This window comes from Hippocampus zosterae, chromosome 18, assembly GCF_025434085.1.
Source record: "Hippocampus zosterae strain Florida chromosome 18, ASM2543408v3, whole genome shotgun sequence".
NCBI lineage: Eukaryota > Metazoa > Chordata > Actinopteri > Syngnathiformes > Syngnathidae > Hippocampus > Hippocampus zosterae.
This window is the reverse complement of record NC_067468.1, coordinates 7,459,978-7,485,593: the sequence shown is the minus strand read 5'-3', so window position 1 is coordinate 7,485,593 and position 25,616 is coordinate 7,459,978. Positions and strand designations below refer to the sequence as shown.

Genomic DNA, 25,616 nt, shown 5'->3' with positions numbered 1-25,616 from the left:
ACTTTGCCCAACTTCTCCTATTTCTTCTTCTTGGTATTTTTTTGTTAGCCTGGATGTTTGGCGGCACCATAGTCCCTCTCACAGGTCAGTTTAGGTACTACAACAGACATCATGATAGTCGCAGAGATATTTAGTGTGTGCTGTGTGGTATTAGTCAAGTTCAACACACTTAATTTTGACAGTTAGTTAAAATGTTAAAAACTGTGATGTGTATAGTTATCTCGCTTCCAATATTTGACTCTCTCATGTGACTATTTTAATGTTGCACCAATCTTTGCTGTCGTTTTTTTTTGATGGGGTTGTGGTCAGGGCTCTGAAATGATTCACCATCAAAGCGTGCCCTTCATGGACATTGCTTTGTGTGCTGGGCACCAGCCCTGCGTGGTGTCCCCAAATTGTTGAAAGCAGAGATTTGTTTCAACCCACTTTTGAATTGCCCCAAGACGAGTCCATCAAGCGTACTTTAATCAAACAACGCAAAAAAAAAGAAAAAGGAAAATTTAAATAAAAACATTTGCAATTAATTACATTCAGGCAATTTCTATATTCTAAGATTTATAAGATGAACAACTTGAGCAACGTTTGAAAAAAAAAAGTAATGAAAACATTGCTTGCTTCATGTTGCTATAGTTACGCTTGTGCGAAAACACTAAGTGAAATATACAAATAATAAGTAGCCACCAGGAAACCTTTGGCAAGTGTAGGAATGAGAAAAATCTGTCACCAACTGAGTATATGCGAGCTCTGCTGTTCCAAGGTTTTTATTTTGCATAGAATGATGCCTGACTTTAATTAGCATGTATACTTAGGTAATAACCTGTCTGTCTTTGTGCCATGTGTGTGTCTAATCCAACTTGGCTTACTACCAAACCGTTGATGCCCTTTCATCGTCCCTCACAGAACCACCTCCCTCCCCTGCGCTCCTCTCCCCTCGCCCTTGTCATCGTCTCCATCCTTACCGGGTCTCGGTGCTGCCTTCTCTCCAGGCGCAGGTGGGCTGCTCCGGGGCTGCGTGGCCAGGGATAGTTGCTCGCGATCGAGATCCGCGCCGCCCGAGAGAGGAACGGATGTACAGTCGGTGGCCTCCACTGAGCACGAGCGCAAAGGGGAGGGGGTGGAGGGAGGTCAGTGCGAAAGACTGTCAGTGATGTTGGGGGCAGACACACACACACACACACACACACACTGGGTACACAAATAAACACAAGTGATGAAGTAAATTATGCACTGCCTCACCACACACACACACACACACACACACCCACTTGTCTCACGTTTGTGTCCACGGCAACTGGAGCACCCCAGAGGTGCATGTGCTTATGCAGCAAAAAATGTAAATGTGTGCGTGTGTGCGAGTGTGTGTGTTTGTGTGTGTGTGTTTGCATATGCGTGTGATAGGAAGAACAAAGCGGCAGGGGCTCACAGGGCTTTTTGGAGAATAGTGGGGGGATAAAGCCAGCGACTGCAGGCTGCAGAGTCATGGCCTTGTGCGAGTTTGAGCGTCAATAGTCTTGCTGAGCATGGTGTGTGTGTGTGTGTGTGTGTGTGTGTGTGTGTGTGTGTGTGTGTTTGTGTTTTAGTGCTAGTATGCAGCGTTACTCGATACTGCATGTCTATGTGCTCTATCCGTGGCAATCGGATTGTGTGTTTGCAAGTTCATGGGCGCTCTCTGGCCGGAATCGCTCCTGCCTCAGCGAGATTATTATCCAAACAAAGGCACACTGGCACATGCACACACATTTGGAAACAACAGTGTGTGACACCCTTGAGAGGAACAACTATGCTATAAAGGTGACTATGTGCAGATAGTGTGTACAGCGGAATAGGAATGGACCAATAGGGGAAAAGGTCATCCATAAAAGCTGATTGTCTGTTAAATTGAAATCGACTTGTTTCATTACATGTAAATGCCCAATACATTCCAAATTTGTTTTGTAACTTTTTTTTTCACAAGCAAAAAACTCCAAGTATGGTACTAAGCTATTCGAAATAAATAAATATATATATATATATATATATATATATATATATATATATATATATATATATATATATATAATATATTATATATATATATATATATATATATATATATATATATATATATATTTTTTCAAATCGTACAACTGTTTGAAACTTTGAAAGTGCATCCAAACTTGAATTGCTGGTGCTTCAGTGGGCAAATGGCATCCAGCTGGTCAATTTTTAAGAGCTGTTGTCCCTACGAACATGGCCGCCACATACAGGTTTGTCCATGTGTTGCCTTTGATAGGAACGGACACCGTTTTGTATCCGTTAAATAAGGAATCCGTCAAATCGGGGTCTGTTGAATTGAGGTGTAAACCCGTGCATGTGTGTGTGTCATTGATCATACCTCCATCATGGGCCATCAGACTCTGAAATAGAGAACAAGAACCTCATCAATCCCTGTAATTTTGTTCTCTTCATAAGCATATTTGCTACATGTAATAAAATGGAATTAGTATCTTAAAAGTCGCATGAAACTTCAAATGAAACATGCCTTGAGTCAATAATTTAAAAAAAAAGCTCCACTCTTCCGTACAGTTGGATTGCACTTTACGCGACGCTGGCATTGGGCATGAATGAAGAGGCTGGAGTGTTTTGTTGGTTATAGAGCCTGATTTATTAATATCTCATTTAACAGGCGCTAAATTGTGCTCACTTTCCCAGATTGAATGCAAATTGGTGACCATGCCATGCCTGATTAACTAAGATTGCAATATTTTACTTCGATCCCTAATAGCTCATTCAATTACTTGCAAGTTACTCGCACTGTTGACAATAGTTTGATCATTTGTAGAATAGATTATTTCCATACACTTTGTTTAAAATTGCCACATTTTCTCAAGTATCAATCAGAGGTCAACCAGCACCCTTTAACAGATCGTATCTGACCATCCATGAAATTAACTCATTCAAATCCAAGAAAAAAAAGTGGAATAATACAGGCATTCAATCCTAAGTACATCTTTATATTATAAGTATTTTGGCCACAGCTCCTCGACTAGAGTATGTTAAGATTGTGCAGTAAATTGTACCTATTGTGCTCAATTGGGTTAAATTTCAATAGAAACAATATACATGTCACAATTAGCCTTTGCAAGTTAGCATATACCTATAAATACATAAAAACATATCCTATAACGTTTATTATTTTACATATATATATATATATATATATATATATATATTTGTACGTTCATGCTTCGTACCTTCTGCAGGTCTTCTATTGAGAGTTCCGTCTCCTTGAGGCGTTCCCGTAAAGCCCGCTCTTTAGCTGAGATCAGAGATTCCTCACTCTCAAGCGTACTGATTTCAGATTCCAGCCTAAAAACAAACAAATAGCACACTTTGAGTCGACAATGGAGAGATTTGCTGCTTCTGACCCACATCGTGTGGCTTCTTAAAACTAAAATCAACTCAACACAAATTGGGAACACAGATGTGTGTGATAGTAAAACTTTCAATAAAAATTTCAGCCCACTGTCAAGCATACCAAGTATCATCATGATTTCCGATAATAGTGACTTGCACTTGAGTTCGCTGCCAACAACATATTCTGAGTTTCTGTTCCTACTTGAAGATGTGATGTGTAAAGATGTGTCTCTGCGGAGGGGACATGTGGACTAATTTTCAGCATGTATGATACCTGGTCGGATTGTACAGACGAACTCCATTTTTGCACACGGTCTAAATTCTAAATAGTTTCATATCGAGCTTTTCTGGCTTCACACTAACACATATTTAACTATTTATATCTAAAATAGTCACAAAGGGCAGGAATTATAATTATTTGGACCGCTTTCTGCTCTGTGTCAATGTCAGCTTTGTTAGGAGGCTTCTTGTTTAGGTTACCGATGTGAACGTTTGACTGTGCTGCAATTCATTTCATCGGTGAAGCTCATCTAGTGGGACGCTAGCCACCCCAATATCCCCCCAAAAATCTTTGACTTTTTCATAAATCACCTTGCTCTTTTTTCTTTTACATAATAAGAGCTGAAGGTCGAATTAGCATCATTTACGGATGTTGCTCATGGATGAGTTTTAGCATGCTACATAAATAAAAGCTGATGGATGTCAGTGGCCTTTGTGTACTTCAATTTTTCTGTACATGAAAACGTTTGGATGTCAACCTGCCCCCCAACCCCCCCAAAAAATCTGTTATGCTTGACAGTTTGCTCTTGTGGCAAGATGGCATTGCGCTTGTTCAGGAAGACAGCCGAAGTTGCCAAAAACATATTTTGTCAAACAGAAGGATCGCATTGTAAAGGCTCAAAACAGTTTATCCTGAGAGAGACGGAAATAATCCTCCATGACGGCTCAACAATTGCACAATTCATCCAAATCATGCTGCGGTACTACTCCCATTTGTTATCTTTCAAAGTGTAAATCAGATCTTAAGTACCAGTTTAGATTTGGAGGAAGTCACTTGACACACATTGCAACCTCTCAAGTATTTCCATCCATCCATTTTCACGAGCAAGTGAGCTGCGGCCTATCTTTAGCTGAATTTGGGCAAAAGACGGTGGACTGCACTAGAGTGGATTGCCAGTCAATTAAATGTCGGATGAACACAACGTAGCAGGCATCACAGAACAGATTTTGTTTAACCCGAGAAATTCGACTTCATGTTGCAGCATGAGTACTATGGCGACATCTCCAAACGGAGAGAATTCTGGATTACATTTAGGACATAGTCCTCGTCAGTTGTAAGACGCTGATGTGTCAGAGCCATGAAACACACTCACACGCGGGGACATGATGGATGTAACAACAAAAGGAGGAAACAGTCAGGGAGGAGAACCGCCGTTGCTTCCTCACAGCCTGCCAGCACTTGCAACACTTTCGTACACTCCACTGGGATTCAAAGAATGTGAATGCGTGCCATTGCTCTCTGTGACAAAAAGAAGACTTTTGGCTTCATCACACTACCATAAACCGTTGCTCTTGCCGCATTTTTTTCCACAAGAAGCGGAGATCGTTCCTTCATTTTGGCATCCTAAGCAGTTTTATTCAGTGTTGATCTGACAGGCTTTCGATTCAACTGACAGTTTTTTCCATAACATTTTTCAGAGACATCAGGGTGATGGTTTCGTGGTCAAGCATCACGTAATTATGTTTGTGACAAACTAAATGGACTCGATATTCTGGGCTTTGGTATTCCAGAGCAGTTTAAAGAAAATGAGAAGTCTCCTCAGCTCTAGACAGTGGCACTGCAGTGAAACAATAGTTTGAAACCCGGTTTTGTTGGATAATGGACGCAATAACTTGCTGCTAAAATGAGCAGAGAGCCAAGTTTGCATATACATAACTTTAGAATCCCAAACAAGTATAATGAGTAGCATGCAATTCTTTCGAAGACAGCAGGACTATATTTACCTACAGCAGTGGTGACAAACTCATTTTAGTCACGGGCCAATTTGGAGTTGCCTCTTCCCTCGGACGGCCGTTATGACAGTGAAACCACAACATTATTACTTGTGCAAAACAAATGAATAGATTACTAGTCTGAAAATATCAGTCAAGTCAATTATAAGAGTTTGTTCAATTATTGTGAAAGTGAGTGTAAACAGGGTAACCGAGGAGGTGCGTTTTGTTTGTTCGTGAGCAGGTTAAGGCAACAACTAAACTCATTGATTCTTTTATCCCGCACAAGTTTTTTTTATAACTTTATTTTTAAGAAATTAGATCAAAGAATCAACGAGTTTAATTCTAAGAGTGAGAATGAACACCCATTTATACTCATAATCACACCTAGGGACAATTTAGAGTATTCCATTAGACTCCCTTTGCATGTTTTTGGAATGTGGGAGGAAACCAGAGTACCCGGAGAAAACCCACGCGGGCACGGGGAGACCACATAAAATCCACACAGTAATGCCGGAGCTGGAATCGAACCCTGCACCACTGCACTGTGAGACCGACGTACTAATCAGTCGACCACCGTGCCACCCATATACAAACATATTTTAACTGCTAAATGATTTTTGGACAATTTATGAGACCACTTCCCAGGTTACCACTGGTGATCTCTCATGTGGGGCAAAGGTTGGAAAGACCTCTTTAATGCTGTGCTTTGTTTAAAAAAATGCTGATCCCTGAAATCCCTGAAATCCACATGCTTCATGCCTCCATCTCGCACTGCATCACAAGTAATGACTCTTCTCCCTCCATGGTCCTTGACTAAGCAGCACATAGAGTTGACTATGTTTGCGACTAGCACCCCCTAGTGACCACACAAGATACATGACCAAGACTGCATAGCAGCAAAGGGGCTGAGGAAACACTGTCCTGTCATCCTCCAATGTCTTGTTCACTCATTTCTCATCTTTCTTATTATTACTTTTTTTCCCACTACTCTTTCGATCATTGTCCATTTAGGACGGATGATTTTCTACAATTTTGTGTAGTATTAGCAGCGACAATGCTAAAACAGAACCCGGTGTCAGCGTTACCGTCCCAACTTGAGAGCCAGCCGCAGGCTAGTTGCCATGGATACTCCCAGATTTCCACATCATAAAGTACAAGGAAGCATTTCTGATTTTATGTGGTGGCGGTGGAATGTGTGCATATGCCCACATGCGTTGAAGATTCCCAGGCGATCCAAACGAGTGACGCTACGGAGGAAGGAGAAGCTCTAACCACGCGGTAAAGAAGCGAGTATTTTTACACCGTAATTCATGTGTGCTGTATGTGAACTTTCCTTCTGGGTGTACTTCTTCTCTTGGGAGCCAGTTTCCCAGATGTGGAGGAGCTGCTGGAAAGATCACATTGGTTGAGGTAAGCCTCAGCAAGCGGTACCAGTGAGCCAAGATGTGCCCAAGAATTTCACAAGTGAAAAAAAAAAGAAAAAGCTGACTTTTCTGCTCTTGTAAAAGTCTCAAATCTATTTCCCTTCCATCAATATATCAACTTTCACATTTTGGAAGGGAGCCTTTTCTTCGCTGGTTCATCAGATATTCCATCCATCCATTTCTTATACTGGTCACTAGCCAATCACAGGCCACTTACAAAATAGGCAAGGCAAGGCAGTTTTATATATATTGCACATGTCATATACAAGGTAACTCAATGTGCTTCACAAAACCACAGCCACAGCACCTCAAACCATTTAAAAACTGAATAGCTGAAGACATTCAAAGGCAAAGCAAAGACAATAAAGTTAGCTTATTAAAATGTAGAAAAGAAAAAAAAATGCTGAAAAATTCGTAATCGGATTTATAGACATTTATATTTGGGTCTAACGTCACTTCTGCCAACGCACAGTATTCCATTTGCGTACAGCCTAGCAGCTAAATGCTGCTTCACCATGTTAGCATTGAAACCTGGGCTCCACTCATTGACCTCAAAAGCCCAAAGCTCAAAAATTTTGCAGGCCTCAAAACCCTACTGGGTTTATATTCAATTAGCATCACCTGAATGTGTTTCGTTAGCAAACCAGTTCATTATTTATAAACCCTTAAAACGGCCTCTACAGCTGATTGTGACAGACAATTACAGTATGCACACTCTCACACCTTTAGAGTCTTCAATGAACCGACCTAGCATGTTTTTGGAATGTCAGAGGAATCTTTCAAAACATTACTACTAAATAATACTCTTATTTACTTTCGCTCGCTCATTTTTTTCCCCTCTTTCCAACACACTTCACATTTTCAGTAGCATATTTATCTTTCGCTCGCCTTCTTCACGGCCTATGAAACTGACAGAAAGCGACCCACCTATTACGTTCACACTTTTCATAGTAAATGTGTAATTAATAGAAAATGCCACCATAAATCACTTAATCTTGCGCACCACACCACAGCTTTATAGAAGAATAAACGCTCATGCATTATTCAAACCTGCTTGCTTGGTGATGGGATATTCCCTTCACGAGGTAACACTAAAAATCAGAACGCATTCCTCATGAATCTAAATGTCACCTACCTCCAGTAATTCTAAAACATAATGTCTGAAGCGCACTGCAGTATACTCTGTTTTCTGCCTTAGCTGCACTATGCTTTTCACTCTTTCATTTCTCTGCCAATTCAGTTGGAAAGATCATTTGTTTCTCAGATAAAGCCACCTGCTCCTGGGAAATTACTTGACTCCTTGCATTTGGTTTGCAGTGTTATTTCTAACGCACTCGAAATGACAAGCAGCATCAGTTTGTCCAAATTACACAGCTGTTTAGTCAACCAGAAGGAGGGCGAGCACGGATGAAAGCAAGACCGCCATTTAAGTTTTGCTTAAGCCACTGGTGGTGATGGAGAAACATTTACTCTCCCTTACTGTATTGTTAATCCTAAATTAAAGCCTCTATGACAGTTGTCAATCAAAACGGAGTCTCATCTTTTTAAAACCTACAGTAGTCTATGTTAACCCTTTAAGGGGCAGTGGTTACTACAGTGGACAACTGCTCATGTTAGGTTACAGGGTGCATGAAAGGAGTAATGTAGCTTCTTTTTCAGTGCAAGAGTCAAGTGTAAGGCCCTGATCAAGAGGACATTAAAGAACCACTTTTGACTCCATTGGAGGCTTTTGCGTTCCCTTCCACTATGTTTCATAAAAACATCCCGTGTCACATGAGAACACAAAATGCTGACCCGCAAACCCCAAAACGTTGACATTTGGAAGCAGTTTTAATGGTTGACAAGCAGCGTACTGAGAAATTATGCAAGCTTCACACTGTGGCCGCAAAAAGATTATTATTTCCAAAGCCTTATGTAAAGTGGAACAGGCAATGTTTCCGTGTCATTTCCTACAGTAGGTATAGTTTGGTTTTGCCGGACATGCGGACCGCAGAGGTTCAATTTGTCTCGTTTGGCATGGCTTGGATTAAGCTAAAATGATTCTGTTCAATGGCACACTGTATGGTAAGATACAATTAAACATGTCTTTCCACGTCTCTGCAGGATTGGTTGAGACATTTGAAGGACGGAAAACATCAACGAGAAAAATGACTCATAGTTATTGGAGCTGCGTCTGATATTTTGGATACACAAGAGTTTTAAAAAAAACATCAGGGAATGAAAACTGAGAACCCGACGATCTCTGTAAAAGCTGGACATTTGAAACTGTACAGCTCTTGCCTTGAATGTCATTGAGTGGTGCCGTATCCTAGGTCGTAGCTGTTCAGTGCAGGGATACGGTATTGACAGTCGTATATGAAAAAAAATATTATAGTATTTTCCGCACTATAAGGCGCTTCGGAGTATATGGCACACCTTCAATGACTGGCCTCTTTTAAAACTGTTTTCATATATAGGGAGCACTGCATTATAAGGCGCATAACACTACAATAGTGGCTACGGGTGCGTTATGCATCCACAGGATGGAACTACACTAAAGGGAATACAATACAATACAATACAATACAGCTTTATTTATATAGAGCTTTCACAACCGCTTCAGCTGTAACAAAGCACTTTACAGAACATTTAAAATAGTACGTCCAATAAATCTGAATATCGATCCATACAGATGGGCATCGGATTATAAGGCGCACTGTCGGCTTTTGAGATAAATGGAATGCTTGTAGGTGCGCCTTATAGTGCGGAAAATACGGTATCCAGCATTTGCATGGAAATATAAACCATTCTGCTCTTCTGTAGTGTGGCTAAATAAAACATGAAATGGCAGCAGTCTAAATGTAGCACAGCACGGGTACGTGTCAGGTCAATGCCTTTGCAGATTGTGAAAAGGGCCTTTTACACTGTATTCATCTCTCTCTTGTTTACTTAGCTCGGCCATGTAATGATAGGGATATTTGTAAAACTCCCGCCGCCACACTCGCGCAATCCGAGTTTGTCCTTCAGGCAGTGTGAGCGTCCTCTGCTGCACACAATGACTCCTCTTTCTTCACCACCCGGGACACTTTTGTAGGCTTCCCGAGTTGGTTTATGACCAAAATATCGTGCGAAAGGATCATTTTGGGGGTGGCGAGGGGGAGGAGGGATTTCCATATGTGGATAGCACAAAGATCGTGCTGTTCCTCTTGCTTTTCTGTTATTTCCAGTGTAAGGTTTACACTCACATAAAGATGCCGTTGTTTTCCTGTCTTAATGTATCTTTTTCATTGTGACCGTTGAAGTATTTGTTTTGCCCCTTCCTCTATGGAAAAGCTAAATGTTGATCTGTTTCTGGTTTCATGGTATTTTTCTATTGTACATTTCTTTAAAACAAAATTACGTCTTGACAGTCTTTCTTTGCTCTTGAGTAGGCAGTGAAAAGGCACGAGGGCCCCTAAAAAAAGATTCGGCTTTGTCTTAGTCACTTTCTATCATAAAAGTGTCCACCGGCGCACATGTTCTGAGTTTAACAGTTGTAAAAAGAAGATGGGAGAGGAGGCCTCCGGGGCTTCTGTGCATTTCGTAAGAAAGCGGGGGCGGGGGGGCTCATTTGAAAATGTTTACAAGGAAAAGGATTTGTGAGTGGTCATACCTTATCCCTTGCAATCAATCCCAAAATCCAATCTGTAGCGGTTGCTGAGTTTACAGGATATTTGGAGATCGGAAATTGTCAACGCCATCACAACAGCTTCCGTGGAAACCATTTTTGGTTCTCCTTTCTAACAGAATCCTCCACCATGATTCTTGGTGCTTATCGTAACTGTGGTTATGCATTGCAAACACAAACTTTTTGTGTCTTGAAACGGGAAAATTCTGCTGTATACTACGGATACTGTACAGACACAAAGCGTTAAGGAGCGAAAAGGACTCCTGAGCTCAGTAAAGAGTTATTCGTTACAGATGTGCTTTATTTACAATATTTATGCGAAGGCTTACATGTGCAGTTTATGCTAGTTGGGACTGCTATGTCGACAACGCCACCTTGTGACATCATATGAGACAGGATTTGAAAACACCACTCTTTAAAGTCAGACATAAACTGTTACCTTTGTGCATTTCGTAATGAAAGTAAAACAAACCGCAAAATTGGATATCTCCTGACTGCGAAAAAAAAAATGGAACAAACAACAAGACTATTGAGCTGAAGGGAAGTGCCAAGTCTGCTCCACAGTGCTTTGACCATTCAGGACTGCTGTTTACCTTTTAGTGCCAGTGTTATGCCGACGTCTGTGGCCACTAGTGAGGTTTCCGTTAATTCACCACTGATGATAAACGGTGGTCGGTAGTGGTTAACAAAGCCTCTTTCATGTATGCACATTGATGGATGGAAGCAAATGGGCTCAAAGTGCTATGACGTCCACCTCGCAAGCGCAAGAAAGTTATTCACACCAAATCGTTACGTCATTTCCCGATGGCAGTGAAAGCATCCATCCATTCATCCATTTTCTGATCCGTTTATCCTCACGAGGGTCGCGGGGGTTGCTGGAGCCTATACCAGCCGTCTTCGGGCAGTCTGAACCTGTTGCCAGCCAATCGCTGGGCGCACACAGACGAACAACCATCCACGCTCACAATCACAATTGAGAGTGTTCAATCATCCTGCCATGCATGTTTTTGGAATGTGGGAGGAAACCGGAGTACCGGGCGAAAACCCACGCAGGCCCGGGGAGAACATGCAAACTCCACACAGGGACGCCGGAAATGGAATCGAACCCGGTACCTCTGCACTGTGAGGTAGACGCGCTAACCACTGGCCCAACGGACCTAACCCATTGCAGAGAGAGAACGCGGATGACTGGAATGTGAATCACAAGAAAGAAACCAGTGCCAAATGAAGCACGATGAAGTAATCCGGGAGACTCTCCGTATGCCTGGGTAGGTGCCACGATCAGGATTATAAAAGGAGTTCAAAAGTCAAATGTTAATGAGAGTGTCTCTGAACTGGCTCGTCGTTTATTTAGTCATTTGTGCGTCTTTTTTTTTTTAATTGAACAGCAAAACCACAGTGCGATTGTTAAAGCTTACACATAAAACCTGCAAACCTTTGCGTGTCGTTTTTGCGTGTGAGAAAGCTCGTGTGAATTGCATATTTCCATCCGCACCATTTTCCAGATCACAGCAAAACTCGGGAGTGAATGCCAGCCAGTCTACAAAACTTGTTGCCAAGCCTCACAAGTTGCACATTAGTTCAGAGGTTGAGCGGTTGGCATACGCTTGCTTTCGATTAATGACAACAAATGTATGTGGAAATGGCCACATCTAACCAGAGGGCAACGCTCCAAGCCGATTACAGCCAAGTGTTTTTGTGACGAAAAAGCCTGGCACTTTGTTCATAGCGCAAGTGATCTCATGCCCTGACTTCATCTGAAAATAAGTGCCGATCCCACGTTAATGCTTGATGGGAATCAGGAAGCTCCTTCCGAAGACACAAATGCAGGAAGCGCACACAGTCACATCACCTGCTCCCTTTAGTTCAATCTTCATAGCACCTCCCTTTTGGATCAATTTCATCCCACTTTGCCCTGTCTCTCTTACATCATGCTTCTTGTTTTTTTTTTCTGTCCTTCCGCCTTTGTGGCTTCTGCTTCGCAAAGCTGATGCTAAAAATACTTTTAAAAAAATCTGAACTATTTTCTACCGTGTTCTTATGTTAGTGTTCAATTTATTCATTGCAGACAAAGGAATGTTTGTGGAGTATTTCAAAATTAGGGCTCTATTTTAAGACTCTGTTTGACACTTCAAATGCGACCGATGCAATCAAAGTGAGGCATGCGGCCCCCGTTTGTTAAGATTTGATGTACTGCAGTACTAAGTGAGAGAATCTGTCTGGCCGAGACGAGGACAGGAGACAGGACCAATTTACATACAATCAATTTCAAACTGAAAGACTACAAAACTCTCCTTGCAATCATCTGATCCTATTTGCATCTGTTCCGCATCACGGCCTGATCCATTCGGACGAAGAAACTTTTGTTTCAAGGATTAAAACACATTGGGGAGGTGAAACAACAACAGTACCTCTGTATAAGGTCTTCCAGCCTCTTCCCGTGCTCCTCGTCCAGTTGCAGCTGCTTCCGCCGTGCCTCCTCTTGTTCTGCTGCCATTCCCTGGAGGAGCCATCGCTCCCGCATGGCTTTGGACTGCAAACAGAGACATCTCAGGTAAGTCTCTAAATATAGAGCTCCTCTTCAGCTCGACTCGAGGTAGAACATGGCACTCTTGTCTTTAACAAGCTCCAACTGAAGAGTCAAACAGCTCTGACATCCCGGATGTAACTCTGGTAAGCAGATGAGAGTTGGGAACTATTTTTCAATCTGTATCCTCGCGCTGTCACACTTCCATGAACTATTCTGGTCCCGTTGAACAACATCCATGAATTCATTTTAAAATGCGCTGATCAAGTTACCGACACAAATCCATTTGAGCTGATTAGTGCAAAGGATAGACTAAACCGGTGTATGGTCGCCAGTCACTTGCAGTGATTTTGTACATAGAGCAATGGAAATCGATCCCACATCATTTAAAACAAAAAATGTGATGTTGAAATGCATTTTTTTTCATCTCAGTTGAAAGGCTAACTGGATCCAAACATCTGATAAAAGCTGCAGTTGGCTGGCAACCAATGCATGGTGTGCCCCACCTCTCGCCCAAAGTCAGCTGGAGTCCAAAAGAGTCCACCATGAATACTTTGCTTCAACTATGGACGTTTACCATCACACAATGAGCTGCTTGTCTCCAAATGTTCGAAATGACTGCCAAAAAATGTCCACACACAATGAGTACGCAAACAAATCCACATATGAGTCACCACACACAATGCTGAGATGACTCCGTGACATTGTACCACCTGCTGTCAGTTTGCGACAGCTGTGGTATTTGGTTGTCTGCGTGTGCATATTTGTGATTGTTTCCCTCACAGACAACCAAGCAAACCTCACACCACATCTGCCGAAGACACATGGTTGAAGTTGCATTACAATGGCCTTTCTCTACCAAATTCAATCAACACAGTATGTTAAAATACCTTTTAGACATAATGAAACTTTAACCAATTCCTGATGGATAACTGGCCCTTAATTTAGCCTTTCTTTCCATTTGACTGCCTCACAATCTAAAGGATTTGAATCTGGGATGGGGCCTTCCATTGTGGACGTAGTTTTTTTTCTCTCTGAATACAAAACAACATTCCAAAAGCAGGGACGTTAGGCTAATTGGCCACTCAAAATTTCCCATCGATGAAAATAGTTGTTTGTCTCTCTGCATGTGCCTTGTTACTGACTTACGACCAGTCCAGCATCGTACCCGCCTCTTGCCCAAAGTTAGATGGAAAAGGCCGCAGCTGTTCTTTCCTCTTGTGATTCTCCAGACACTTTTGCTATTTCTCTCACACTGTTGACTCGACGACCTGAAACCTCATTAACCCTTTCATGCACCCTGAAACCTGATAACATGAGAAGCTGCCCCCTGTAGTAGCTACTGTCCTTTAAAGCATAGGTATCAAACTCAGGTCCTGGAGGGCCGCTGCCCTGCATGTTTTCCAAGTCTCCCTGTTGCAACACACCTGATTCAAATGATCAGATCATCAGCAAGCTGTGCGGAAGCCTGACATTGAACCTGATCATTTGAATCAGGTGTGTTGCAACAGGGAGACTTGGAAAACATGCAGGACATGCTCCAGGACCTGAGTTTGATACCTATGAGTTAAAGGGTTAAGTCTCCAAAAAGAGTAAGAAAACAAAGACCCTCCTTACTGCTTGTGGTAAAAAAATAAATGGAAAAAAAACAAAAACACTTTTGCAGGCCACACTTGATGATGAAATTCGATATAACGACATAAATTGTTCACAGACCAGTGCATCCAATCACAGAGGCCCAGCTGTCCTTATCAAATCATTGGGTTGTAGTCTAGTTTTCTTTTCTCAGGGCACCAAGCCCCTGGAGGGTGTACTACAAAGCTTGCTTCATGCCACTTGGCTGTGTGGCACTCAGACATAATGGCCATCTGATGGGACTGTGTGACCAGATGCTGATTACATCAAGTCGGCTGCTGGTTGGTGTATGCATGAACGGTAAACACGGCAGAGTGCTGACTCAAAGAGGGCTGTTGCGCTCAATAAAGCGACGTGTCCGATAGTGCAGATTCCGCCTTCGCAACACTATTGATTGTTTTCATCAGTTGGTTTAAAAAAGATCATTTTATTGGGGTGCCATTACATAATGAGGGGAAAACGGTAGGCTAATTTCGGCCTTATATTTTTCAACGTATACAGACTCAGCGTTTTAAAATCTTGCAACAAAGCCTTTATGGATCGGATGTCATCAAACATGGGCTTGGGAAAAACTTGCAAAGACTTTTTGTACCCTTGAACAAGCTTTTGTTGGAGTTGATAGTAGCAATGGGGGTAAAAAAAATCATCCTACTCCCTTGAACATAATAACTGTGTTGAATGAAGACTGATTTATTTCTTTTAACTTTATCTACCTTATTTTCTGTCAAATTATTACTGTATATGTTTTATGTTCAATAAACAAACAAACAAACAAACAAACAAAAAAATCCTCAATACCTTTCAATTAATTATGTGAGGGCAAAACATAATGGGGGACCTCCCTGTGGTGGGTGTGCATTTACGCACAGAGCTTATGTTGCTGGAAAACAATTCATATGAACTTAATATCATGTTTTATGTTTCATCTATTAATAGTAAGTTCTTGTGAGAGCACATTGCTTGATGCGGGTATTAGCACGAAGGACTCGGGTGCATTGAACACGGCACTTTAATGGCCAGAAACAGAAGGTGCGCATGGCTTCAATCAAGAATCCTTTGTCAATGTTTCCATAACTGGGTGTTTAAAGCTGGAAACCACCAGTAGTCAGGAATCAAATTTCCTAAAAAAGGACTCTTATAAACCAAGCTCTTTCATTCGAGAAAGGAATGTATTTTATTTCCACTGGCTGGATAATTATGGCAAAGCAGCAACATGAGGTCATATTCCCACGCAGTCTACATCTCAGCAGCATTTGAAACGAATTCACAGTAGTGAAGCTGAATCTCCAGATACCGTAATCCAGGCTGATGTCACATCAACTCGAAATGGCGGACTATAAGTACTAACAGGAGTTAAGGTTGATGTGATTTGTGACCGTATATTTGACGTTCTGATCATGTGACGTGAGGTCTCGGGACTCTTTTGTTATGAGCTGAAATGTTCAAGAGCTCAATCTAAATTACGCTCTGTTGTCAAGCTGCATTTTTAAAACTAAAAACCATATAGCCGCCTAGTTCCCACAGATAAATAGCTCCCATTTGAGTGAATAATGAATGTTTCAAACACGCACTCACCTTGAGATGTTGTAGCTGCAAAACCAAATCATCAAGCTGCCTTCTCTTGTCTTCAATCTCGGTTTGACGTTTTCGCTTTTCCTGCGTAACACAAAACAGTGAATATTAAAATCCAAAAATTATTCCATTCATCCATCACTCTTCTATACCACCTCTCCTCAATGAGGTTCTCGTCTGAGCTGCAAGCTTTTATGTTATTGACCTTGGGCAAGAGGCCAGTTACACTCAGCAGTGATTACTCGCCAATCGCAAACATAGAAAAAATATAGATTCACGGAGGCGGCACGGTGGTCCAGTGGTTAGCGCGTCAACTTCACAGTGCAGAGGTACCGGGTTCAATTCCAGTTCTAGCCTCCCAGTGTGGAGTTTGCATGTTCTCCCTGGGCCTGCGTGGGTTTTCTCTGGGTTCTCCGTTTTCCTCCCACATTCCAAAAACATGCATAGCAGGCTGATTGAACACTAGAAATTGTCTCTCGGTGTAAATATGAGCGTGGATGGTTGTTAGTCTCTGTGTGCCCTGCGATTGACTGGCAACCGGTTCAGGGTGTCACCCGCGTACTGCCCGAAGACGGTGGGGATAGGCTCCAGCACTCCCCTCGACCCTTTTCGGAAAATGGATGGGTGGATATATATTCACACTGACGGACAATTTAGAGTCTTCAACTGGCCTGAGAAGCATGTCCTTTGAACAGGGGGAACACACAAACTCCACATGGGTCTAACGAGTTGTATGACAGTGAGTAAATTGTTACAGGATGGAAGTGAAGTCTTAGCCCAGTTGGAGGTCAAACGCCTTCAAAAACTGACAGGGCTAAGGATTCACCTGTTATCTCAAGAGGAATAAGCCTATTCAGTCCTCAAAAGAGAGAAAACAGTGCTTGACCTTGAACTGGGAAGAGAGGTCCTTAACAGGGGTGAGGGCGAGGGTGGAAAAAAAAAAGGAAATGGAAAAGGAAAATGCAGTCGAAGATGGCAATGTGAAGCAGCTGTCGACAAAAATACATGGGAACGTAAACAAGATGGCGTAGCCCTGCGTGGGGTAGAAGGGCATGGGAGTTTGTGGACATCTCTCTCGTACTCACACACTTCCTGTTTGCTTGAAATGATCCCAGAAACCCCCCAAAATGCGCATGAACATTCGAGCCATGTGTGGAGTGAGCAAAAACCTACAGTCAAAGAAACAGATTCAAAACAACTTGATGAGAAAAATAAAAGGCCAAATGTGACCCAGTGGGTTCTCCAGGGTTAAGAACAGATGATATACACAAAAAAATGGAGAGAACTTTTCTGCAATATTCTAACTCTGGTAAGATTTCTGGCAAAGAGACCAGTGTAGATGGTTGGACAAAAACATTTATTGCTGAGTCTGCTGTTCTCACCCTTTCATTTTGCACTCAAATTATATGTTTTGTTATTCCCCCGACATAGTACATTTTTGCTAATTTGCCTTCGCGCGCCCTTTGGCCAACAGACTCAGGATGGACACAGGTTGCCGTTGCTTAAACTTAACACAATGGATAAGACAAATCAATGAGAAGAGTGAAAACAAGCTGGCTTTATCAGGCTTGCCGGGAAAACGGTCCATGATATCATGGAATGAGAGTGCAACAGAGAGTATGTGGCGCCAAGGTGCGGTGGTGGTGGTGGTGGGGGGCACAAAGGGGTAGTCTTGTCGGAAAAATTGACACTGCGTCTACATTGGCTGCAGTACAATGCAACATAATCTGCACCAGTAGAAATCCACACAGACACACACACGCATACTCAAAAAGACATTCTTCCAAGTGGTAGCAAAAAATAAATTAAAAAAAAGAAAAATGCCAGGAGCACTTCATCTGTACAGTACTGTATTTTTTTTGTTGAATTTACTTTACTTTACTTTTATTTAATCAACTGTTTGCATGAAATAAAATCTTCTGGATCCATTTTTTTTTCCCGTAGACTATACATCTCAACACCATTATTTTCACTGGGTGTGTGTGTGTCGTTCGGAGTCTCATCCAAACTATTTGGACAGGAGACCTCTTTTGTGGTCATCTCTAGAAACAACCTATAGTGTATTTTGAAGATTTACGGAGATATTAAGAGCTGATCTATTATGCGTTTTGAAATTGATTTAAAAGGAAATCCACAACACTGAGAGTAGTTTGTCCCAGAGCGCACACCATCCTCCTCCTCTGGAAAATATGTTGACATTCTTGAAGACACATTAATATCTTCCCACAATCTGACTCAGTGAGGGTTTGTCTAAACTTGGCCTGCAGTAGCAACAGTTGACCCTCAAGCACAGATAATCACTTGTGCTACTGGTGACACACTTCAAGAAGAAAAAAAAAGTGTCAAATGAGAATTTGATACAAAACATAAACTCCATCTTAGTCATCAAGAAAACATCAGTGGATATTCCATAACTAGTACAAGATTGACAGATACAGTGAAAAAAAGGTGCGTTGATTTTACTCTATTTTATTATGTAGCCACACGCAAACGAATCATCTGGCTTTCGTAGTATTTTTTTAAGGAGATGTTGAAAAAACTGTTTCTGGATCCAGAAGATTTGATTTTATGCAATCTCTTTTGGGCAAAATAAAATTGAGAAAATTTAACACATGTCAAGTGGTTGCACAAAAAAAAATAATTCTGGTTCCAGATAAATTTTTAAGTAAATTTAAGTAGACTATACACATACTTAATAAAAGTGTACCCGGATCCGGATTATTTTATTTTGTGCACGCACTAATAATAAAATTGAGTAAAATCAACAACAACAACAAACTTTTTCAGTGTGTGTACATGCATAATTCTAAAGTTAGTTTTCCATAATGTGTGTCTCAGGTAAGGATGCCTCAGTCACATCATCCTTTGGAAGGGAATGAAATGTCCCATCAATAATCATTTAAAGGTCGGAACATAAAGTACCTTGAGTAAAGTTTGCGCTTATAATTTGGTCATAAAGTTGAAACCTGCCTTGGCAGTTACACCAAATTTCAGCAAGAGAATATTACATTATACAAACCGTCAAGCGAGCTAAGGTTGTACCACTGATCGTGAAGAGACCAGAGGTACGACAACAGATGCCTCACATTCTGTACATTCCAACACACCCAAACGAAACATCTCCCTGGCGAAAGATCATTTTCCATTCAGCCAAATGCAGTACGGTACTGAGCATCGGTGTAGGCGCGCAGCTCAAATGGACCGTTCATATCACTGTTCTATGGCTGTTCTCATCATGTAGTATGTTTTCACATCTCTTCAACATGCTATGTGTGGTACAGTCTATAAAGCTCACAATGTATCGAATGACAACAAGCCCCCTCCCCCCCCCTCACCCCACTCCCCTGCTGGTTTCATCAGACCTTAAGCTACCTACTAACATTTTCCGTAATATTAAGTATCAAGGAAATACCCAAATAAATACACCATCCGGGCTCCATCTGTCAGCATTCCACTCCCTCCCGTGTCATTTACATGCAGCCCAATCACATTCGCAGACGCGACTATTCCTTTGGGCCAAAACAGCTGCAGCTAATTTTGGATGGCATGTCATGCCTGTCGTGTCTGGGACCCCCTACGACCTAATACACTAACCTCTAAGCCCATCCCGGTTGCCTGTACCCTATCCAGAGACTCCCATAATGCCCTAAATGAGAATGAGATCTTATTACCATGTACGCGTTGCTGCGACTATAAGATCCAATCGGTTCAGTTGCTTGTTGTAGTTTGCCACCTATTGACCACATCCACCGTATTTTTCGGATTATACGTCGCCCCCGATTATAAATCGGAAGGAAAAAAACATGTGTAAGTCACACTGGAGTATAAGTCACATTTTTGGGTAAATTTATTTGATAAAATCCAACACCAAAAACATACATGTCATCTGAAAGGCAATTTAAAACAAAATGAAATAGAGAACAACAGGCTGAATAAGTGTACGGTATACTAACGTTACATGACTGACATGCCTGGTAATGTTAGTAACGACGTAACAGATTAAGAGTTATTCAGATAACTCCAGCATAAATAAAATGCTAACAAGTTTACCAAACATCAGTTTCACTCCAAATCACTACATCCAATAAAATCGTCATCCTCTGTGTCACTTTTAAACAACTCCCTCAACTCGGGAGGTAGACGATGCACTGCTTCCTCTTCTACGTCGCTTACGTCAGACTCATCGTCAATTTATCAACACATGCCGAGAGCGCCTTCTTTTGGTTTCATGTGAAAATAACATGTGAAATGACAATCATGTGTTAATAATTTCACACATTAATCACTCTAGAGTATAAGTCGCACCCCCGGCCAAACTAAGAAAAAAAAAATTTGACTTATAGTCCGGAAAATACGGTATTCAAAATTACCTTAAAGCGACACAGTGTACTGATGTACACAATTGATGCGATCATGTGGATGATGGACCATACATCTTTTAGCTTTGTCAGAGTGCTGTTTTCCAGTATACCGGTTTGGCACCGGTATTTATTATTTTTTTTTTTGCATTTTTTTTGGCTCATTGATATGATGACACTGAGTTTACCGAACGGTTCATTTATCGATAGTTTTTATTTCAAAAATGATTTAGAACATTTTAATACTGAAAAAGAAAGCATAGCCCCCCATTTCTTTTTACTATTTCTGACGCAGTCCATTATGTCGCTCCGCCAACAAACGCAGACCGGTCACAAATCTCAGCACATGCCAATGGTGCTCCTCACATCCCCCCTCCTTCTCACTCTGATCCACTTACTTCCTGCTCTAAGCCCCCCCACTAAGTGGATCCTGAAAGTGTTCGGCATCCGTTACCATCTCTTTTTAGTCAGACTGGGAGCAATCTGTGGTTGAACCCGGGCGCTTTCGTAGTTAAAGCGTCATTATTTTTACAAGATTGTAAAAATGAGTTTTCCAGAGGTTGGCTTTTTGATCTCAAACTTTGATCCGACGTAGTTCCTGTCTTGCGGCCAATGCCTGCAGACGTCATACCTCCCCCAAAAAAGGCACACATACTCACACTGGAAAAAGGATTGTGGCATGTTAGAGGGCAGCTGAAAGTCCAAAGTGCTGAGGTCATCTGTGTAAACATGCCCCAGACACAGCAGTAGGAGCAACATGTTCACACGTTAGCCATGGATTTGCAGTAGAACCTCCCGCGCTGCTCCTCGCGCCGTGAGCAATGGCTAATTAGAAAGTTGTTGCACTCGCCAGTCATTGGTTCATCTTGAAACCACAGACATGCACGCACACACATATACAAACATACACTGAGCCACACATGTAATCAGTTCTTTTGGAAACCCTGACCAGACTCTACTCCCTCAACGACTATAATTACAAGTTAGGACCATGCCAATTACAGACCTGAATTTAAGAGCATGACTTCAACGTAATCTGACCAATTAGTAACCACAGAAACTGACACCGTTAGTCGATAGGCCGTAATCACGTTCCGACAGTGGGAAGTCTCGTTTGTGTGTTTGACACCCAACAGACTGATGAACACAACACAACACAGCACATCCTCTGCTGCGCTGAATGAATAATGCTCTCATATAATATATATATAATATGACCCTGATATAATCTTCTGAGTGTCGTGATTTAATAAAATGTGGCTTTCAGACGTGTAGCACATGTCTATGAAATAGTTATTAAAACAATTATACTGTTAAAGTATGTTAAAAGGGGGTGGCAGCTTGGGCAGCAGGATCAAGGATTGGTTCTGTATTATCCAAAGAGTGCATGTCTAAATCTTTGGCATGGTTCCCCACATGAATTTTTGGTGATATTAAAAAGGGGAAATTATGGAAATTAAATTTTGCTGTGTCAGGCACAATTACCCATCCAATCATCACGGTGATGAAAGTTATACACAGCCTTGGAACACCTCACAGCAGACATGTGAGCAGGGTTTGATTTGCATGAGACACAACTGCCCCTTTGAGACTGGCTGATTTCAGCAGGGCTTTTTAAAAAAAGGGGTGAAAGTATGCAGCACGGTACTTCTTAATCCTTGGGGTATTCAGACAAAAGTAGGTCACAGACATTATCAAGACACGTTATAATTATTTTGGGAAATAAATAAATAGATACATAAATATAATATATATTTTCTATATTTGAAATGATTATTTTGTACTTTTAATCCATCCATCCATGAAAAGCACAGGAAGGGATCAGGCCTGGACTGATTGCCAGCCAACTGCAAGGAGCAACAATGCCAAACCCTTTTCCAAAAATGTTATTCTTTCATGTAATAATCAAAGCTTGTGATGTATGGGATTGAAGCTCTACAGCTAAGGGAGTTGGCGTTTCTCAATCTTTACAGTCGGATTCCACTTTCTAGTAATATACTAGAACCTAAAATCTGAAGCGCTACCTCTTTCGGAAATCCTGCAATGACATACTCTCATAGTGGTGATTGTTATGTCATAATTTTTAGGAAATCGTGAGTCTAAACTTGATCGACCATTAGCTCACAGCTTTATTCATGAGTTGCCCACAATGATGTAGCCTCTGCGGTCCATGGACATTATGCTTGCAGCTGTTTGCGCCCTCACAGAAGCTTTCTATTTAAATGGATGAAATATGGCAAGGGTCTGGCGGCACGCTGGTACATGTGGTTCGTGCATTTCCCTGACACTGGTCTGAATCTTGGCTTCCGCCCTCCTGTACCCTGCACATTTTTGTGTGGGTTTTCTGTAGGTACACCATCTATATATATCTATATATATATTGCGCGTCGTCCCGCACGCGGTCTGTCCTTCCGTCTGTCCCTTTTCAAAACGTACCTACTTCACCGCGCCGCTGCGCGCCGCCACTGCGCGCCGCCACTGCGCGCCGCCACTGCGACGCTCAGGCAGTGGCTCACTACGATCGCGCGGGCATCTTAGCGAAAAAATGTTGTCTACCCACAAGCATTGCAATAAAATTGTTAGTTATTTAGTAGAGCTAAACATCCATTTATTTTCGCGATAAGCAATGAAGATGAATAAAAGGTTCAACCAAGCAACAACACTTTTGTGGGCCGAAGGCCCACCTTACCAGCCTTCCGCAGGAACTAGCTGATGAGCCGCCCGGAAATTTGAATGTGAGAGTTTCCCTACCCTAATGTTTTTTCTCAAAAATCGACAGATGTCAATTTTTCAGTATGTCTTTCATTCAATTTACGTCCTATTTATTATTCACATTTATGTTCATGTACTCCTGTCTGTCAACCGCATGTAACCACTAGCAGCCGTGTATGTTTGCGTCATCCCGAAACTTGGAGTACTCCCTGCTTCAGTGTATATGTTGGAAAATGTTGTCCTACTAGCAGAGATGAGCATTCCGTCCCTGGAATGGAACAGTCCATCTGTGCGTCCCAGACGGATGCCTATTTTTTTGGACAGAGGACTGGAAGTTTTTTAAACGAACTAAGCAAGGACGGGGTGTGTGCAAATCGGTATTCGTCCATCCCTTTGATCGGCATTCAAAATGGGCAGTGCTACGGTGAATGTATGGAGTAGAGTAAGAGTTGGCCTTTCTCTAGGATATTAATCCCCCCTACCCCTCCCCACCCCGCCATGCATTTAATGTAACCCCCTTAAGGCTGGGCTCTGGTGATCGGTCTGCCTCTGCCGTTCGCCTCTCTCCCACGGCATCATGCATGGACACGGGGGCGGACTGGGACAGAAGAGCTTTAAAAGGATAGGGACGGACGGGGACGAATGGGAACGGAGGGCGATTATTATCTAAATAGGGTGGTACCTATTTAGCCTTGTGTTGAGTGGGATGACACAAGGGTACCCAGATCACTGACAGATCGGCAAAATAGGGTAAAGCGCCCATCTCTGCCAACTAGCCACATACTGCAGTCAGACCGAACGTGAGCTCAGCGTTTCTGTCGGCACGTTTCCAATGTTACAATGCAGGGCACGACCATTGCGGCCTGCGGGACAGTGTCCAATAGCAGCAGGAACCCAGCAAAGGCTTGGATAATGGCGAGCGAGGAAGTTAGTGTTTCTGGTGAGTTTATTGACTAGATTTTGAATTGTCAACCGAGATAGCTTTTCACAGCCAAAGGTATGAATGACACAACCGCTGGTCATCAGATTGACTGACGGACATACTGCACGATTAAAATAAGGTATTTGACAGACAATGCTTCACAAAGATTATGTGCCTTATAGCCCAGGTGTGTTTCTGGATGAAAATATTTGAGAATAGACCCATTCTTGACATTGCACCAAATAATCCAATGTACTTTGTTGTCTGAAATATACGGTAGTTTTCTGTCGATGCACCCTGTGATCGAGTGGCAACCAGTCCAAGGTGTACATATCAGTTGAAACCCTGAACAGTATTAGCGTCAGTAAATGGATGACTCTATAATGAGCGACAAATTGAACAAATTCACTCAAAGGCAGATTTATGTACAGTATGTGTGACGGAGAGCTCACCAGAGAGGTGATTGGTCTCAGTGCTTGGCTCTGAGTCTTAATAAATCTTCCAGCTAGCTAAAGCAGTGATGAAAACATACACTGACGATAATTAAATTTTAGCCAATTAATTATTGATGCAATCATTGGCTAGTCAGCTACAGAGCGCTCACACTGTAAAGCTCCCGATAAGGGTGCGCTGATGCTTGGGCGAACACAAGTGGATGATCGTAAAAGGACAGAAAAATAACGTATTAGGTGAGAGTTCAATGTGTACATACTGTATTCACTTGACATCTCTTAAATTCCAGTATGCCTGTGGGCATGCTTGCAGTTTATTAGTGTTATCTTTCCTCGTCCACTTGATTGGCTCCTGTATTTACATTCGACCCGCGATGCTTAACACACTTTAAGGCTTACAGAGTGCTTACCGACCTCAGAGAATTGTCAGCAGTGTAATGGTAACCCTCTGGTGGGCTTGCTCGAGAGCCATTAGTGCTGTTACTGACTTTGAGACAAGACACATCGGCTCAAATGATTTACCAGCATCTAACGGCACAATGTTCTCTCGAGCACAGATTTTGGCACCTCAAGCAGAACCTCAAAGAGGATATTTCTACAGTGACTACATGGCACAATTCTTTGTAGGGGAAAGTTTACAACAGCTGCAACCATAATCTGCATGCAATGCAAAAATCGTTTTTCTTGGCCATGTGCACCACCTCAAAGTTTCAAACTACAAAAAGTGTCCATCTCTTTTTTCAACACTGGGAACTTTCTACTTTTTGACATGCCAAGCTGGTAGACATAAACGAGGCCTGGTATGACTGCCTGTCTCAATGTGGCTTAGATAGTGTCTCCATCAAGCCACTGTTGCTGTTCCCCTTACTTGTGTGTTATGAGAATGTGTCTGTGTGGTATGCTTTGGTGAAGGCTGGTGCCAAATTTAGTCACAGGCAGCGGACCCAGGTCTGACTGTTGCTCTCAACCCCTATCAG

The 25,616-nt window shown here is 42.1% G+C and overlaps 1 protein-coding gene across 7 annotated transcripts in view; it reads right to left on the bottom strand.

Moving 5' to 3' along the window:
- The window catches only part of LOC127590795 (A-kinase anchor protein 2), a 63,685-nt gene that overhangs the window by 31,501 nt on the left and 6,568 nt on the right, over positions 1-25,616 (bottom strand). For 6 of the 7 annotated variants that reach the window (XM_052050232.1, XM_052050233.1, XM_052050229.1 and 3 more), the window contains exons 3-7: positions 16,199-16,279; positions 12,873-12,994; positions 3,234-3,348; positions 2,375-2,396; positions 960-1,088 (exon numbers count right to left, since the gene is read on the bottom strand). In XM_052050232.1, coding sequence (XP_051906192.1) covers positions 960-1,088; positions 2,375-2,396; positions 3,234-3,348; positions 12,873-12,994; positions 16,199-16,279 — 469 coding nt within the window. Of the gene's footprint in view, positions 1-959; positions 1,089-2,374; positions 2,397-3,233; positions 3,349-6,476; positions 6,654-12,872; positions 12,995-16,198; positions 16,280-25,616 lie in introns of those variants that run through there. The other variant, XM_052050234.1, reaches the window with a different exon arrangement.